This window comes from Miniopterus natalensis, chromosome 10 (assembly GCF_054644295.1).
Source record: "Miniopterus natalensis isolate mMinNat1 chromosome 10, mMinNat1.hap1, whole genome shotgun sequence".
Classification (NCBI taxonomy): domain Eukaryota; kingdom Metazoa; phylum Chordata; class Mammalia; order Chiroptera; family Miniopteridae; genus Miniopterus; species Miniopterus natalensis.
This window is the reverse complement of record NC_142090.1, coordinates 38006397-38026376: the sequence shown is the minus strand read 5'-3', so window position 1 is coordinate 38026376 and position 19980 is coordinate 38006397. Positions and strand designations below refer to the sequence as shown.

Below are 19980 nucleotides of genomic sequence, written 5' to 3'. Positions count from 1 at the left end.
TTTATCACCACCAAAGCAGCATTGCAAGAAATGTTAAAGGGACTACTGTAATAAGAAGTAGAAATAGAGAGAGAAACATAGGGAAAAAGAATTAAAATGGCAATAGATAAGTACCTATCAATAATAAACTTAAATGCAAATGGACTATTTGCTCCAATTAAAAGACATAGGGTAGCTGAGTGGATAAGAAAACATGACCCAAATATATGCTGTCTACAAGAGACCCACCTCAGAAAAATGACTCTTACAGGATGAGAGTGAAGGGATGAAAAAAAAGTTTTCAATGCAAACGGAAATGAAAAAAGCTGGGGTAGTAATACTCATAACTGACAACATAGACTTCAAAATGAAGACCATAAGGAGAGACAAGAAAGGTCACTACACAGTACTAAAGGGATTTATCCAACAAGAAGATATAACCCTGATAAACATGTATGTATCCAATATAGGAGCGCCTAAATTTATAAAAAAAAAAATTCTAGAGGACCTTAAGGAGAGATCAACAGCAATACAGTCATAGTAAGGGACTTTTAACACCCCATTGCTTCACTGGATAGGTCTTACAGACAAAAAATTAATGTAAAGAGTGATCCTAAATGACACACTAGATAAGATGGATTTAATTGATATTTACAGAGCATTCCACCCCAAAGCTGCAAAGTATACATTCTTCTCAAGCGCACACAGGACATTCTCAAAGATATACCACATGCTAGGACACAATACCAGTCTCTACAAGTTCAAGAAGATTGAAATTATATCAAACATGTTCTCAGATCACAATGGCAAGAAATTAGAAATCAACTACAATAAAATCACTAAAAAGCATTCAAACACATGGAAGCTAAATAGCATGTTATTAAACAATGAATGGGTTATTAAACAATGAAAAGATCAAGGAAGAAATCAAAAACTTCCTGGAAATAAATGAAAATGAACACATAACAAACCAAAATCTAAGGGACACAATGAAAGCAGTCCTGAGAGGGTAGTTCATAGCACTTCAGGCCTACCTCAAAAAACAAGAAAAATTTATAATAAATTATCTAACCTTACAACTTAAAGACTTTAAAAGAGAACGAGAAAAGCCCAGCATAAATAGAAGGAAGGAAATAATAAAGATAAGTGAGGAAATAAATGATATAGAGACAAAAAAAAAAAAATACAAAATATCAATGAAACCAAGAGCTGGTTCTTGGGAAAGGTAAACAAGATTGATCAACCTTCAGCCAGACTCATCAAGAAACAAAGAGAGAGGACCCAAATAAACACAATCAGAAATGGAAGAAGTGAAATAACAACTGACTCAACAAAAATACAAAGGATTGTGAGAAAACACTATAAACAACTCTATACCCCAGAGCTGGACAACCTGGATGAAATGGACAAATTCCTAGAAAAGTGCAACCCTCCAAAACTCAATCACCAAGTGTCAGAAAACCTGAATAGGCCAATAACTACTGATGAAGTTGGAGCAGTAAACAAAAATCTCCTAGCACACAAAAGGCCTGGTCCATAAAGCTACATAGGGGAGGTTTACCAAACATTCAGAGAACTAACACCTATCCTCCTCAAACTATTCCAAAAAATCCAAGAAAAAGGAACACTTCCAAACTCCTATTACAAAGCTAGCATTATCCTAATTCCAAAACCAGATAAAGATACTACAAAGAGAATTATAAGCCAATATCCCTGATGAAGATAGATGCTAAAATCCTCAACAAAATATTAGGAAATCAGATCCAGCAATATATTAAAAAGATCAAATGGGATTTATTCCAGGGAAGCAAGGCTGGTACAATCTTTGCAAATCAATAAATGTGATACATCACATAAGAAAACTGAAAAACAAAAATTACATAATCATACCAATAGGCACAGAAAAAGCATTCGACAAAATCCAACACCCATTTCCAAAGTGGGAATTCAGGGATTATACCTCAATATAATAAAGGCCATATATGACGGAACTGCAGCCAACATCATACTTAATGGGCAAAAACTAAAATGTTTCCCCTAAGAACAGAAACAAGACAGGGGTATCCACTTTCATCACTCTTATTCAACAAAGTACTGGAAGTCCTAGCCACAGTGATCAGACAAGAAGAAAACACAAAAGGCATCCAAATTGGGAAGGAGGAAGTAAAACTATCATTACTTGCAGATATATTTTACATAGAAAATCCAAAAGCCTCCATCAAAGTACTACTAGATTTAATAAATGAATTTGGCAATGTTGCAGGATAAAAATGAACACCTAGAAATTGATAGCATTTTTATACACCAATAATGAACTCTCAGAGAAACTGAAAAAACATTAAGATACTTGGGAATAAACTTAATCAAGGAGGTAAAAGACCTGTATTTGGAAAACTACAAGATACTGCAAAAAGAGGTAGAGGAAGATATAAACAAGTGGAAGAATATACCTTGTACATAGATTGGAAAATTTAACATCATTAAAATGTCCATACTACCCAAAGCAATCTATAGATTCAATGCAATCTATTAAAATACCAACAGCATATTTCACAGATCTAGAACAAACACTATAAAATTTAATATGACACCAACAGGGACCCTCAATAGGCAAGGCAGTCTTGAGAAAGAAGAACAGAGTTGGAGGGATCACAATACCAGATATCAAGTTATACTACAAAGCCGGTGTAATCAAAAAGCCTGGTACTGACACAACAGCCAGAGTATAGGTCAGTGGAACTGAACAGAGAATCCAGAAATTGATCCACTCCATTGTGCTCAATTAATATTTGGTGATGGAGGCAAGAGCATATATGGAGTAAAAGTCTCTTCAATAAATGGTGTTGGGAAAATTGGATAGGTACATGAAAAAGCAAAAAATGAAACTAGACCACTAATTTACATCATACACAAAAATAAACTCAAAATGGATAAAAGACTTAAATGTAGGATGTGAAACTATAAAAATCCTAGAAGAAATCATAGGCAGCAAATAGTCATCTATCCTAGAAATACACTTGCTGATATAGCTCCTAGGGCAAGAGAAACAAAGGAGAAAATAAACAAATGGACTATATCAAAATAAAAACTTCTGAACAACAAAAGATACCATCAACAAAATGAAAACGGAACACACTGTATGGGAAGATATATTTGCAAATGACACATCTAATAAAGAGTTCATATCCAAAATATAGGAACTCATACAACAACAAAAGGAACACAGACAATTCAATTAAAAAATGGACAAAGGATCTAAATAGACACTTCTCCAAAGAGGACATACAGTGGCCAAGAGACACATGAAAAAAAGCTCAAAGTCACGAATCATCAGAAAGATACAAATTAATATGACAATGAGATATCACTTCACACCTGTCAGAATGGCTACCATCAAAAAATCAACAAATAACAAGTGCTGGAGATGATGTGGAGAAAAGGGCACCCTAGTACACTGCTGGTGTGAATGCAGACTGGTGCAGCCACTATAGAAAGCAGTATGGTGCTTCCTCAAAAATTAAATAAGGAGCTTCCATTTGACTCAGTGATCCCACTTCTAGGAATTTATCCTAAGAAACCTGAAACACAAGACAGAAAAAAACTTATGCACCCCTATGTTCATAGCAGGGCAGTTTACATAGCTGAGATCTGGAAACAGCCCAAGTGTCCATCAGTAGATGAGTGGATAAAAAAGCCGTGGTACATTTACACCATGGAATACTATGCAGCTGTTAAAAAGAAGGATCTCTTACCCTTTGGGACAGCATGGTTTAAACTGGAGAGTACTATGCTAAGTGAAATAAGCCAGTCAGAGAAAGACTGGCTTATTATCTCACTCATATTTGGAATCTAATGAAAAAAATAAACTGATGAACAAAACAGACTCAGAAACACAGAAGCATGAAACAGACTGATGAACCTCAGAGGGAAGGTGGATTGGCAGAGTGGGTGGGGAGAGATTGATCAAAGAACTTATACGCATAAATGCATAACCCATGGACACAGACAACAGTATGGGGAAGGCCTGGGGGTGGGGCAGATGCAGGGTGGAAGGAATAAATGGGGGTAAACAGGGGATATCTGTAATTCTTTCAATAATAAATCTAAATTAAAATAAAATGGAACTGCCTTATGTCCCAATGATTCCACTTCTGGGTTTAAATATGAAAAAACCCAAAACAGGAATTTATGTTCATTGCAGCATTATTTACAATAGCCAAGATATGGAAGCCACCCAAGTGCCCATCAATAGATGACTGGATAAAAAATTGTGGTACATATATACAATGGTATATCACTCAGCCATAAAAAAGAATGAAATATTACCATTTGCGACAGCACAGATGGACCTAGAGGGTATATGCTAAGTGAAATAATTCAGTCAGAGAGAGACAAGTACCATATGATTTTACTTACATGTGGATTCTAGAGAAAAAATAAATGAACAAACAAAATTTAAACAGTTTTTGATACAGAGAACAAAGTGATGGTTGTCAGAGGTGAGGGGGTTTGGGGGACTGAGTAAAAAATATGAAGGAATTAAGAAGTACAAATTGATAGTTACAAAATTAATAAATACAATTTGGAGGTGTAAAGTACAGGATAAGGAATAGAGTCAACAATATTGTAATAATTATGTACTGGAAATATAGGGGGAATACTTTGTAAAGTATATGATTGTATAACCACTATGCTGTACATCTGAAACTAATACAAAATAATATTGAATGTAAACTGAAATTGAAAATAACATTTAAAGTTATTAAAAAAAAAAAAGAATGCTATTAAGTGAAAGCATACACTGTGTAACCTTATGGGGTTGGCTTTTTCCCCCCACTCAGAATAATTCCCTAAATATTCATCCAAATTGTTTCATGAATCAATAGTTTGTTCCTTTGTATTAGGGAGTATTCCATAATATGGATGTACCACAGTTGGATTAATGATTCACCAGTTGAAGGACATCTGTGTTGTTTCCAATTTAGGGCTGTTACAAATAAAGCTGCTCTGAACATTCAGTCCAAGTTTTTATATGAAGATAAATTTTCATTTACCTGGAATAAATGCTCGGGAGTGCAAATCCTGGGTTGTATGCAGCTGTATGTTTAGTTGTTTTTTTGTTTGTTTGTTTTGTTTTTAAGAAACTACCAAACTGTTTTCCAGAATGGCTGTATCATTTTTTACTCTAACTAGAAATGTATGAGTGATCCAGTTTCTTTTTGCCGGTATATTATGTCACTTAAATTTTTTTTAGCCATTCTGATAGGTGTATACTAATATCTCATTATGCTTTTAATTTGCATCTCTAATGGTTAATGATATTTACCACTTTTTCATGTGCTTATTTGCAATCTTTATATCCTCTTTGGTGAGATGTCTGTTTATGTTTTTTGCTTACTTTTTACCTGAGTTGTGTTTTTACTGTTTAGTTGTAAGACTTCTTTACATGTATACTGGGTAGTAGTCTCTTATCAGATATATTACTTGCAAATATTTCTCCCAATTTGTAGCTTTTTTATCTTCTTAACATGAGTTTTTGCAGAGCAATCTCCAATACTGTTCCTAAGATTTTATCATTTTAAATTTATATATTAGAGTCCACGATCCATTTTATGTTAATTTTTGTATAAGATATGAGATTTAGGTTAAGGGTTTTTTGTTCTTTTTTTCACAATTTTTTCAGTACAGTTTGTTGAACAGGCTATCCTTCCTCAATTGCAGTTACACTTTTGTCAGAAATTATTTGGATATTTGTGTGGATATATTTCTGAGTTCTCTGTCCTGTTCCACTGATTTATGTGGTCAACCCTCCATCAAAATCTCTCTTAGCAGCTATATAGTATACTTTAATATCAAGTAGACAGATTTTCTTTCACTGTATTCTTATTTTTAAGGTTGTTTAAGCTATTCTGAGGTTTGTGTCTTTCCATGTACATTTTAGAAAAAACTTTTTCTTATATGTCTACAAAAAACTGTGCTGGGGTTTGGGTAAGAATTGCATTAAAGCTATGAATAAATGAAGATGTTGACTCTTCAAATCTAAGAATATAGTATGCTTCTTCATTTATTTAGGTCCCTTTGATTGCTTTCATCAGCATTTTGCAATTTCCAGCATACAGAATCTATACATGTTTTGTTAAGTGTGCATCTAAGTATTCCATTCTTTTTGGAGTGATTGTTAATGATATTGCATTTTTAATTTTGGGTTCCTTATATTCATTGTTGGTAAACAAGTGTGACTGATTTTTGTGTGTTGACCTTGCACCCATGACCTTGCAAACTCATTAGTTCTAGCTGTATTATCTATGTAGACAGTCATGTCATCTGTATGATTTCTTCCTTTAAATTTTTCTTCCTTTTCTTCATTATATTTCATTTATTTTTATTCGCTTATTATTTTACTTCATCCCTTCTCACCTGTGTGCCTTTATGCAAATTATGTCTTTATATCTCGATGTATTGCAGTGGCTAAAACTTCTAGTAATATGTTGAATAACAGTGGTAAAAGCAGACATCCTTCCCTTGTTCTCAATCTTAAAGCAAAAGTATTCAGTCTTTCGCCATTAAGTATGATGTTACCTTCAGGATAATTTCTCTAAATCCCAAACTTGCTATGAGCTTTTATTATAAATTGGTCAACATTAAAACTTTTATAAGATAATTTAGGAGAATATCTTGATCACCTAGAGTAGGGAAGAAATTTTAAAATATGTCATAAAAACTGCAGACGTAAAGAAAAATTTCAATAAATTTGAGAATGCCAAAATTAAAAACTTCTGTTCATCAAAACACCACAAAGTGAGAAATAAATAAAGCCATAATATTTCAATTTATGTTCCAATGAAGGATGTCTAACCATAACATGTAAACAACTCTTTAGAATTGATAAGAAAAGATAATTAAGCTAATACAAAAACATCCCAGTGCTTGAACAAGCATTTCACTGAAGAAACAATATAAATGGCTACTGTAAGCAAGAAAAATACACATAACTCATTGGTAATTAAGAAAATGCAAGTCAAAGCTTCAATAAGATACCATTTTGCAGTGATTGGCAAAACCTAATAACTTTGATTTTATGTTCACTATTGTTGGGAATGGGTAAACCATTCAGAGAAATAATTTGCCAGTACCTAACAAGTTGAAGATACAAGCACCCTGTGTCTTAGCTGTTCTAGCTCTAGGTATATGCCCCAGAGTAACTGGTGCACAAAGAGATGGATTAATAGCAGTGTTGCTTTTCATTGTAAAATAACTGGAAATAACATAAGAGCAGAGATGATTGATAGCTTGATATATTTCTATAATGGCATAGTTTACATTAATGACCATAATTGGCCCATGGCCACAAGCTCCAAAATGGGGAAAATACACAAAAATTGTTGAGAGAAAAGGCAACTCAGAGTAGAAATACATACTCATGATTTCACTGATATGAATGCTATAAATGCGTCACAGCAAGCTGTAAATTGTTAGAGGTATACACATATGGAGTATGAATATAAAAAAAGTAAGGAAATAGTAAAAATATTCAAGAGAGTGGTTATGTAGATATGGAGAAGGGAGGGGCTGGGGCAAACTTAGAGTTTTAAATATTTTGATAATATTCTTTTTCTCAAGCTTGGTGTTGGGCACACGAGTGTTTATTTTATTAGTACTGATTAAACTATACATTTATCTCATAATACCTCTTTGAGTGATTAATATTCATGTTTTTTAATTAGAGAAAAGAGAAAAAAGGCTGTATTGTATGCATTAGCAACAGAATAAAATTAAATTACAGTAATTTTTTCAAAAGAAATAAGAACCCCCCAAAATGTATCATTTAAATCTGATCTCCATTATCTCAGTAAAGATCTTACATGTCAATTTTTTCATGAATTTATGTTATTTTTGCATTTTTTTGGTCATAGTTTTCAGAAACAGTTGAATTAACTTTTAACATATTAACTATAAGTTATACCTTTACTTATGCACCTTTCCAAATATTATTCCAAGGTTGTTTTCCTATTAAGCTAAAGAAATGACTAACTTGACAAAATGGACAATGCAATAAATGAAATTGATTACTCCAATGCTTTTATGCTTTTAAATATATTTTTTCCTATTTTGGAAAAAGCTTTTTGAGATTTTCCAATAAAGAAGAATGCTATGATTATTTTCTTCAAGTGTGGTATATTCACCCTACATGTATAATGCATGAGCTCGTTTCTGCTGAATTCATAGCTCACCCTTTCTGACTTTTCTTCAAGTGGCCATGGTCCTTGCAGAGCCTCTCAGCATGGCTTATGGAGTGTCTTCAGATGTGCATAATAGGTTTAGGACAGATTCAAGATCACCTGGAAGATGCTTTAGAAAACTGAGGGAATTGCAAGGCAACATTGGAACTTGATAACTAAGTTTCTAAAATGTGAACATATTTTGGAAGTCCAGTAAACTGTTTTGTATCTAGAGAACTCTAGGGATTTATTAAAAGGGTAAAGCAATCTCTGGGTAGGGTGTATCTGGGGAACTTGGTGATAGCAGTGAAGGGATTAAGAAGTACAAATTGGTAGTTACAGAGTAGTCCCAGAGATGTAAATTACAGCATAGGGAATATAGTCAATAATATTATAATAACTATGTATGAGACCAGGTCACTGTATAAAGTACATGATTATCTAACCACTATGTTGTACATCTGAAACTAAAACAGAATAATATTGAATATAAACTGTAATTGAAAAAATAAAAAGGTAAAATAGAGAAAACTCTCTAATCCCCCCTACACATAAAATAACAAAACTAAAGGAGCCACTTTCCACTTAGTTAAATAAATAAATAAATAAATAAATAAATAAATAAATAAATAATAAGTAAATAAACATTTAATTCAATAAATTCAGTAAAATATTATTGAGCATCTACCAGATAGTGCCAACTAATGTTCAAGACACTGAAGATACAGTACAGAACTAAACATGTGCTATGTCACAATAACAGACCTGTGGATACTATTTAATTTGAAAGTCTACTTTACAAGAGTGTAAGCTTCTTGAAGGCAAGGACCTTGCTTGGTCTGCGACCCAGTTTTTCCTCAGCAGTTAACAATACCTGGCACAAATAGTAATTAATACTTATTATTAATTATTAACCATTACTGTTGATACGTTTAACATATACTTGTTGCATGAATGAATGTGCCCTAAAGCCACACAACTGGAACTTGGTGGAGCCAGAGTTTGAACCCACTTTGTGGATAGTGGTGAAACAGTTGCTATTCACTGTGAGTTTACTCTGTGCCAGGCACTATGCTCAGTGCTTTACGCTCATCATTTCAAACCTTAGAAACTCCTGAGAAAGAGATATTCTTACTGCCTTTTTACTGATGAAGTTTCTGAGCCCCAGATACTTAACTGCCTTGCTTCAGGTCACCCACTGGGTCTGTCCCCTCTAAATCTGAGCCTGGCTGGGGCCCAAATCCTTTATATTTCATAACCTTGGTGTCTGTGGTAGCCAGAATATCCTTGGCTGTCTAGAAGGGAGCAGTTCAGTTTATCAGCTAATTCGGTTTCATGATGTCAAGCAGTACAAGCAGTCCATTTGGCTGATTTTCTTTCCTTTATGAATTGACTAATTTGTCTTACAAAATTGACCACACCAATTGTGTTAATGGTAAGTCAAATTATGCTTGTTCATCTTTTCCTTTTACTAAGTCTCCAACTGTCAGGAACCTGATAGCCACTCATTAATTGTGAAATCCTGGGCAAATACTTGACCTCTTTGACCCTAGGAGTTTTGTTAAGCAATAGCTGCTGTTATTTTGTTTATTATTGTAATTATTAACTTTAATGTTATATTTCAATATCATTTTTGTTCTAAGACTTTTACTTGCCTCCTTGACCTACATCTTTCAGCTTCCTTTGAAGGGAGGCAGAGTTACTTACTTGTTCTTATTGGACATTGTGGAGTTTAAATTATATCTTACAAATGGGTTTGGGTCTCTTATTCCCTGCCCTTTCTTCTAATTATAGCACTTTGAATGAAATTAATTTGTCTTTTTATTACCTGTCCTTTCATATCGTCTGGTATTTAGGTGCTCTATGATGTTTGTTAAATTGAATGAATAGATCATGTCTCTATTCATAGTGAATGGATAGATCAATTCTCTTTTGTGCATTGTAGTTAATATCATTGACAGAATTTCATTGATTTTTTTTAATTGAATTTATTGGTGTGACATTGGTTCACAAACATACAGGTTTCAAGTGTGCACTCAACAGAACTTCATTTGCACACTGCATCATGCCCCTATTGCCCAAAGGAAAGTTTCTTTCTGTCCCACTGATCCTCCCTTTGCCTTCTTCCACCTTCCCCCACCCCTGTTTCCTCTGGCTATCACCACACTGTTGTCTGTGTCTGTGTGTTATATGTACGTTTTGATGGGCTCTGTGCATGTATCATTTGTATGCCATTTGATGCCAGCGCTCTGTCAGTCTCTTTTCATTTGACTGTGCCTTGCTACTTCTGTTCTTGACCCAGGTATCTTGCTTTTTGTAAAGATTTTCACTGCCTATATAGTGTGCATTTTTATTTTATTTGTTTTACAGTTTTTCTTGCTAGTGCTATATTACAGACATTTTTCCTGCCATAGGACTTTATAAAAAGACTGCCTTACTTTCACTTAAACTTTTATTTCACCCGTCGCTTTAAGGTACACACTTTACTCTCCTGCCCTCCCCTCATTAGCGCACACCCTCCGACCCTGTAATTAGGCTGCCAGTCTCTAAAATCCTGAAGGAGAAAGAGCGGCCTTATCGTAAATAGGCCTCATGCTAAAGATGTTGGTGCACTGTCTGCAATTCTATTCTTGTCAAGAAAATGCTTTTGAAATTTCAAGGAGGAGAAATAAAATTTAGTAAAGCTACCAAACTAGGAAAGACTTAGGGGGTAAAACAAGTAAGAGGACAACACCCAGTACGAAGCCTGGGGAGGCCGTTGCCTGGTGAACACTATCCCGAGCGGCCACACACAGTTCCAGGCATGAAATTCTCCCTGTGGGATAAGGTAGTGGAAGGCCTCTAAGCCAAGGTTCCTATTCCATTGTTAGTGGTCAGCAAATGAAACACTATTCAATGTGCATCTCTAGGTGAAGGTAATAGAGATTGGGGTATTGACTCTGGATGCAAAAAAGAAAGGGAACATTTAGTAACCACTCCCACAGAAATGTTATACAAATACTGGTAAATGGCAGTTTCTCCATTTTCAGTGAAGTTAAGATGAAACAATACACCTGAAATGCAGCAGGTATTTATGTAAAAATTCAGACAGACCTTTCTGGTCTCTGAGGCCCTCGAATACGTTACTCAGTTGAGCAGGACTTGCTCCACAAATAAGGCTGGAGAACTTTCCAAGATTCCAAGTCATTAAGGCAGGGTTTCCAGAGAAGGCACTGCCACAGCCTCAACTGTTCTCAGAGATAATCGGACCTGATTCACAAAGAAAGCCTATGGAATTTTATGGACTTCAGACTTTACATACAAAGATGGGTGGCAACCAAGGAGGGGAATAAGGCAAATCTTTTTGAAGATGGGGCTCAGTCTACCTCATTTGCCTCATAACTGCACAATTGTTACAACAAATGAGAAATTGCAGTTAGCTTTCTTGCCAGACAGCAGAAAAATTTATATTTCTGCTTAAAACAGAATGATTTTCAATGTAAATGAATTAATAAGGTTAGAAACAAAGTTTCTTATTGGGAATGGCATATATAGACAGCAATGGGGATAGGGCTGGAGGAAGTACACTCCTTAAGCTGCTGCCATGAAAAACTTTAACTGCTAGCTTTTGCTTTACAAAACTTTGACATAAATCCCTTGACCTTTACCAGTTACCCTTTCACTTTTGACACTTAACATTTGCCACATAATTACAATTCAGTGTTAATTAATTTCAACACTATCAGTTAAGTTATATTTAGCTAAGAACACTCACTTTTGTCTTTTGTGAGTAGCAGTGCAGTGTTATTACAAAGAGGTAGTCAGGAGGGCAACAGAGATACGAGAAGAATGATTCAGTGTGCAGATAATTGTTTCGAGTGAAATTTAGCTTGGTATTTTTGTTCCTGTCCTCAGTAGAACTGAGATTTAGCACCTCGAGTTGGCATTTAGCCCCCACCCCCACATATGAGGAGGTTGTGCTGGGTGGGTGCTGAGAATAAGCCACACCAAAATTAAACTATAGCACAGTTCTAACACTGGCAAGAATTTTCTCTGGCCAGCTCTTTGGTGCAAAGCTGGTGACTTCAACAGAGAGGCAAGACATCCCTAAAAAGGAACCAAAATGGTGTGCCGTCACCCTCAAGGAGGGGGTCTGACATAGTATTTTTTTAAAAAGCATAATTGTCCAAAAGGTGGAGACCATTCCCCACCAGAAAAGCAGTAGGAGCCAGAATATTTGTCTATTGCAGAGTTATAGTTTCTAACCTTAAAAAGTTACCCATGATTTTGACTTGTTGTATGTTCATTTTCATTTGTTTCCAGGAAGATTTTGATTTCTTTCTTGATCTTATTGGTAACTCATTCATTGTTTAATAATATGTTATTTAGCGTCTATGTATTTGAATGTTTTTGAGTGTTTTTACTGTAGTTAATTTCTAATTTCATGCCCTTGTGATCTGAGATGCTTGATATGATTTCAATCTTCTCGAACTTATAGGACTTGTTCTGTGTCCTAACATGTGGTCTATCTTTGAGAATGACTCATGTGCACTTGAGAGGAATGTTTTTTCTGTGCTTTGGAGTGAAATGTTCTATAAATATCAATTAAATCCATCTGAACTAGTGCGCCATTTAAAGTCACTGTTTCTGTGCTGACTTTTTGTCTGGAAGATCTATCCAGTGAAATCAGTGGGGTGTTAAAGCCCATTACTATGACTGTATTGCTGTTGATCTCTCCCTTAAAGTCCTTAAAGTTTTTATTGATAGGTCCTTATTGTCATTTTAATTCTTTATGCCTATGTTTCTCTATTTCTTATTATTATTACAAAAGTCCCTTTAAAATTTCTTTCAGTGCTTCTATTTCTACTTCTAATTACAGCAGTTTCTAATTACAGCAGTCCCTTTAACATTTCCTGCAATGCTGGTTTGGTAGTGATAAACTCCTTTAGCTTTTTTTTGTCTGGGAAGCTCTTTATTTCACCATCTATTTTGAATGATAGCCTTGCTGGACATAGTAGCCTCAGTTTCAGATCCTTGTTTTACATTATCTTGAATACTTCATGGCATTCCCTTCTGGAAACCCAAAATCTATGGGACACATGAAAGCAGTCCTAAGAGGGAAGTTCATAGCACTATAGGCCTACGTCAAAAAGCAGGAAAAATTTTTAGTAAACTATCTGACCCTACAACTTAAAAAATTAGAAAGCTCCCCTGTGAAGCCGTCTGAATCAGGGCTTTTGTTTACTGGGAGTTTTTTTTTGTTTTTTTTTTTTTATTTTTATTTTTTATTACTGCTTTGATTTCATCAGTTTTGTTGATCTGTTCAGGTTTTCTGATTCTTTCTGATTCAGTTTTACATGATCTCACTCATATGTGGAATCTAATAAACAAAATAGACTGAGAAACAAAACAGATCCAGAGACAGAAGCATGGGACAGACTGATGAATCTCAGTGGGAAGGTGGGGGTTAGGGACTGGGTGGGTAGAGATTAATTGAAGAACTTATTTGCATATATACTAAATTCATGGACACAGACAATAGTGTGGTGAGGGCATGGGGGGGGTGGAGGCTGATGCGGGTTGGAGGGGATCAATGGGGAAAAAAAGGGGGATATCTGTAATACTTTCAACAATAAATCAAAAAAAAGTTACCCATGAGATTGTCTTTTTGGTGGTTTATTTCATAATGGGACCAAAAAAACTTACTAGAAATGGATAAAAACAAGATATTTGACATTTTTCTGAGTTTTTCAAGTGAGGAAACATTTTTTATTAATTTATGTAGTACATGCTCTTTTTTTGTGTGAAAAGATTATATAGGAATATGTATATGCAAATTTTGCTTTCACCTGAAGCTTAAAACACTATAAAACCATTACAACTTGCCATTCTTTGGGATGTTAGCCTGAAATTATTGTCCATCAGTTTACTGTGCCACTGAAATACTTCTGCCCTTTAGGTCCATGTACAGAACAGGGAGAGAGAAACTCTCCACTTGCTAGATAATGCAGGTGAAACACAGTGTAAGCCACCCATATATATCTCACTGAAGATACAGTAATAGTAAAAGTAAATTGAAATTTTTGTGGGTTTTTTTGACACAGTATTCTTAGGTAGACTACAGTTGTTAAAAAACAAGCAATAAAAAAGAAAACAATTTTATAGCATTTCATTTGTGGGATTATAGAACATTTTGCCTCCAGTAATTCCACTTTTATGTGTAGAATCTCATTCTATGCCTTCCCTCATCTCATCTTCGTCCTACAGTTGGAGGGCACTTGATCCCTGGCAGATGTTGTTTTCCTGCCCACCTCTTGGGAAAAAAAACTACAGCCTCTATATGCCAAGGATTTGAGTATCTCTGGTTCAGTAGTCACAGAATTCAGCAGCAAGTCACATTTTTGCTGGTTGGACACTGTTAGATTGTTTCTGTCTTAGTAATTGGCCTTGAATCTTAACCCTCAAACCATGTGTTCTATCTTGTGTTCTTGATGGGGTGCTAATAAATATCTCTCTTGGTCCCAGTGCATGAGAATCTTGTCAGTCCTCTGAGATGAAGTCTCTGGCCTTTTTTTTTTTTTTTTCAGTTGTTTCCTCCCACCCTCACCCGCCCCACACTGACTGCAGGATAATAGAATCCTAGTTATGAAAGCTAGTCTTATGATTAAGGTTTTACTATCACTGAAAACATCTCTGGTTTTAATCTATTGCTCAGGCCTCTGACCAGGGCCTATTCTGGGCTTCCTGTCAGCTGGCTATGCTCATTGCTTATCCCAGCAGCCCTGAATCTGTCCACTTCCAGAAGTCACTGGACCTTTTGGATACTCTGATTCACCTTCAAACTGGACTGACTCCCCACACCTTCTACCAAATAAATTACCAGGAGCATATGTACCACCCAGGGGACTCCTCTATTCCAGGTCTAATTCTTTGCAGCCTGTCCTGCAGTTGACCTTGGCCAAATCCTACTGTGAAGCAGTGCAGGAAGAGGCTAAGCTTTAATATTAGATGAAGGGATGAATCATAACCTATATTTAGGAGCAAATAATATTTTCAAGAGGGAGAAGACTATGAGTTTTCTATTTTTTTTAGCTTCACTTGATAAAATGTAAAATAGAAACATTATTTTGTATCAAATATTTACTTTCAAACAAAAATTTCAAGCATCTCTGTTTTCCACTATCTTTCTTCAGGGGACTGAATTGGTGGCTTTCCATATACTTTGAGATTGACTAGAATTTCCTTTTGTAATGTATTCTTTCCCTCATTTTACATTTTAAGGTGCTGCACAATGGCCTCATTATGGAAATGAAACATCCGACTGTGGGAAAGATATCAGTCCCAGGTTTGAAAATTTTTATTTTTCTTAACATCTTCCTCAATAAATTGTTCCCTATGATGACCCCCCCAAACAGCTTGTCAAGACATAATCCAAAGTTTTTGTTTTTGATAAAAGTTAGAATCACACATACAAGAATGCATGCTGGGGCTACAGAATTGTCTTTGCCCTAACAAATGTCTAATTGTCTCACCCACAAAAAATGCTTGTATCACCTAACTCTATTTCTGTAATCATGTACTCACAAAGATACATTATATAATTGCCAGCAGATAGATAATGATAGATATGGCAAATATTGTGAAATTACATGTGGTTCATATGAGAATGAGAAAGGAAGCCAGGATCGATAGAGGTGGCATTCAATGGAGGCTACAGGCTGCTTGGGCTAGGACATTTGCTTTCTGAACCATGGTTTAAGGTCTCAATCCAAAACCCTTAGTCTTGGAGAGGGAAGATGGCGGCACTGTGAGAAGCAGCAGAGTGCGGCCACTCCCAGCCACGGACTTGATTTGCTCCTAAAATACTTCATTGCCAGCTTGAAAAAACCAGGGAAATATACCTGAGTGGATAGAGTGTGAGTAGGGAGCACTGAAGAAACATCATAGAGCCTGGTAAGAGAGGGGGATGTAGAAAGGGGGAGTCCCCCCTGAAGCCTGTGCTGGGCTCCAAGCCCCCGAGGCTTGCAGGCTGCAAAGCTCCCTTCCCTCGGGAGTGCAGACCAGCCTCCAAAAGTGGGATCTCACACCTGAAGTGCAGGAGAGGGGAAGGAGTGCCCCACGCACAGGGCAGAGGGGCCCAGGGGAGCGGTGTGCCTGTGAGGAGGAGATGGCGCCTTCCTAGGAAACAAAACTTCTAATGGAGGACACGACCGGTGTCTAATGCTCAGTGTGCCAACCATAGAAGGGCTGTCCCAAAGTGTGTGGTGCCTGAGTGGCAAGGGACCAGAGGTTGGGACTGAGCAGCCACACACAGGGACCCTCTACCTCCCTGTAAGGCATTGTTGAGCCCCAGAAAGCACTGAATCTGTGTGGCACAGGGGAGGGGCAGAGCCCTCCCTCCCTGAGCTCCTGGTGCAGAGAGGCTAGGATCAGTGACCAGCCTTGAGGAGCGCCAAGGTGGTGTGTGAAGCTACCCCAGCTTTGCGGAGATCAGTGGTGCGGGGAGCTGCTTGGAGCTGACTTTGGGTCCCCTCCCGCTGGGTGCCTTGGCACGTGGGTGGCAGGAATTTGCAGGGCAGACTCTCTGCCTGTGTGTTGCTTTGTGTTTTTTTGGGGTCTGATCCCGAAACTGGCTCCCACCTTCCCAGCGTGCAATGGGCGGACAAACCAGCAGAAGCTGGGATTGGGGTCTGCACAGTACACTGTTTAAAGGGTGGGCTTGGTGTGACCAGCCAACCAGAGCTGGGAAGGAGGGGTGGAGCCTGCCTGCCTCTCCTGCAGCCTGGAGCACAACCCCCAATAGGAAAGGGGCAGGTCCAGCTCACTGAGGCTCCAGACACCCCCGAAGGGCACAGTCCTGAAGGGGAAGGGAGAGCAGCTCGCAGGAGGACATTACAAGAATAAGACTTTCAGGGACTGTTGTTTTGGAACAGGAGGAAATGCTGAAAACCCCTGCTGGGGGCCGGGCAAGCAAAGAGCTCACGGAAACGTTCTTTAATCAAACCCACTGAGCCTAGGCTGCCGAAATGGCCCATACAGAAAAGGCAACAGGCTGAAATCAGTCTGAACCTGCAGCGGGACAGTGCATGGGGAACTAGAATCAGAGGACAGGGTAGGGACCAAAGAGCTGGCTGTGGAACAGACTAAATTCCCCACAGTGAGTGCCTGACAGTGAAAGCTTTAAGTAAGGGGAGTGATACCCTGGGCTACACTAGACATCTTGCACCCTAAAGACTCTACAGAGGACTCTGGAGTAAGAATAGGCAACTACAAAGTTGCAAAATAGTTGACAAGAGGAGGTGATCCATGGAGAGCCTCAGATCAACCATCTACCTAAGGACACCAGAGCCAAAACCTAGATGGCTCCTCACATTGGCTGATACACAAGTACCTCCCAGGAGAACGGAACTCATCACACAAGACAGTGACCTGCAGACAACACAGGCGGCCCAGAAGAAACCCACCTGATTGACTTTTTTTTCCCCTCCTCCCTTTTTCCCTTAAGAAGAAGAGAAAGGGAAATAAGCCATTTGTTTTTTTTTCTTTTTAAACTGTATAATAATTAAATTTTTTTTTCTTATTTTATCTTTTCAAAGAATTTCATTTTGCTTAGCTTGTTTTTGGTTTTGTTTCTCTCTTTTGTTTTGTTTCTTTGCTTTGTTTTGTTTTATCCTTGCTTCTATCATCAAGACTTTCTTGATATTCCTGCTTAATGGCTGGGACTTTATCATTATAACCAACAAGTTTACCGCTTTTCTTTATAGTTTCCCCAAATCTTTTATTGGACTCCCTCCCTGCCCAGGCTTAATCTCTCTCTCCTCTCAATCCATTGGCATAAGGTTTTTATTTTCTTTTTTCTTCTTCTTTTCCATCTTGCTTTTGTTTTCCTCCCTTCTGTCTTCCTGTCTTTTTGTTAGTTTGTTAGTTTCTCTTATTCTATTTAATGTATTTTTAGTTTTTCATTTTCAACTACTATCCTATTCCTATTCTCTCCCTTAATTGTTTGCTGGCCCTTCTTTCAGAATCTTTTCTCTGCCTCTATTATCTCCCAGTAGTTCTCTATTTTTTACATTTTAGTTTATTATTATTTTCTAAATTTTAGTCACTATTAACAACAAAATACTTCTCTCTCTCTAAGCTTTACTTTTCTTTCTCTTTCTTTTTTTAAGCTATTTTTTTCCCTCTAGAACTTGTGTTCTCTCTTCACTCTCCCAGTTCTATTTTCACTTGGGTTGTCTTCATTGTGACTGCCAAGATATTTTGTAAGATACCCCTTGTTTCCTGGAAGTTGAGTTGGGTATTGTCCTGCCTTGCCAGCACTCATACAACAGCTTATACAATGAGGTTGGGGCTGAGACACACAGCCAACCTGAGAGGAGAGTCCTCGCAAGGACTGGTCAATAACACTCTAGACCCAAAAAAAAACAGGAGAACAAAAACACACAAAAGAGACACCCACAAGAGGGACATGCCTAGAGCAAAAAGCTCAGAAGTATAAGGAAAATACACCTCTGGGCTCCACTGGTCTCACAATGCAAAGTCCCTCCCTGCAAGACTGGGAGACGGCAAATATACCTAATATATAGATACAAACACTAAGACCTACCAAAATGTGGAGACAAATAAAACAACCCTGAAATTAAAGAAAAGGAAAAATCACCAGAAAAAGACTTTGATGAGATGGAGTTAAGCAAGTGATCAGAAATAGAGTTTAGAGTATTGATTATGAAGATGTTCAACATGATAAGATCAAGAACCTTAGTGAAAACATGAAAAAAGAGATGCATACCATAAACAAAACTCAGACGGAGATAAAGAATGCTGTATCTGATATCAAGAATGCACTGGAAGGAATTAAAAGCAGGCTCAATGAAGCAGAGGACAGAATAAGTGACTTAGAAGACAAGGTAGAAAAAATCACTCAATCAGAGCAGCAAGAAGAAAAAACTCTTAAAAAGCATGAGGACAGCCTAAGGGAGCTTTGGGACAACATGAAATGAAACAACATTCACACATTATAGGAGTGCCAGAGGGGGAGGAAAGAGAGCAAGGGATAGAGAACTTGGTGGAGGAAATAATGACAGAAAGACCCTTAGTCTTTGTAGACCAAGAGACAAATGTTTTCAGTAAACTCAGAATATATTGAAGTTTTGTAATTTGACTCATACTGAACAAACGCACCAAAGAATTTTGGCCTAGGCCAAAATGCCAACTGGGAGGAGTTCTTATTCCTTGTAGCCAGAAACCTCATTCCTATGCTCAGAGCATTAGAACTTTACTGAGAGTTTATGATTATGATTAACCAGTTACCATCCACAGACTTCACTTCTCTAGTGATAATAATATGGCCATTCCTCAGATCTGTTGTCTCTACTCTGGGAATTGCTTGAAAAACACTCCACATTCTTCTTCATTGTGTCCTTATTTTCCAAACTATACACAAACCACACAATTTTTTTGTCTTCTTCTTCTGACAGAGGTTAATGAAATTAACTATGATATAACTTTGGCCATTGTTTTCCCAAAACTATATCCTGGTTGCCTTGCTTGAAATTTGGGTATTTCCTAAACTACTCAGTCACCAGTCAAATGCATAAAGCATTTACTTCTACTGCTTTCAGGTCTCATTTATTGAAGAATTGCATTGTTAATTTTATTTTAGGTATAGTTCTTTATTCTAGCTCTAAGATTTGGGATTAGCTGGACAGTAATGTCCCGGAACAGATCAGATAAAAGCCATTGGCATGTAAAAAAAATAAGAAGAGAGAATTATGATAAATAAATCAAATTGAAATAGAAAATT

At 36.9% G+C, this 19980-nt stretch overlaps 1 protein-coding gene across 2 annotated transcripts in view; it reads left to right on the top strand.

Moving 5' to 3' along the window:
• SUGCT (succinyl-CoA:glutarate-CoA transferase) overlaps positions 1 to 19980 on the top strand; it is an 841499-nt gene that overhangs the window by 701976 nt on the left and 119543 nt on the right. For both annotated transcript variants that reach the window (XM_016207271.2, XM_087821075.1), the window contains one exon: positions 15459 to 15522. In XM_016207271.2, coding sequence (XP_016062757.1) covers positions 15459 to 15522 — 64 coding nt within the window. The remainder of the gene's footprint in view (positions 1 to 15458; positions 15523 to 19980) is intronic.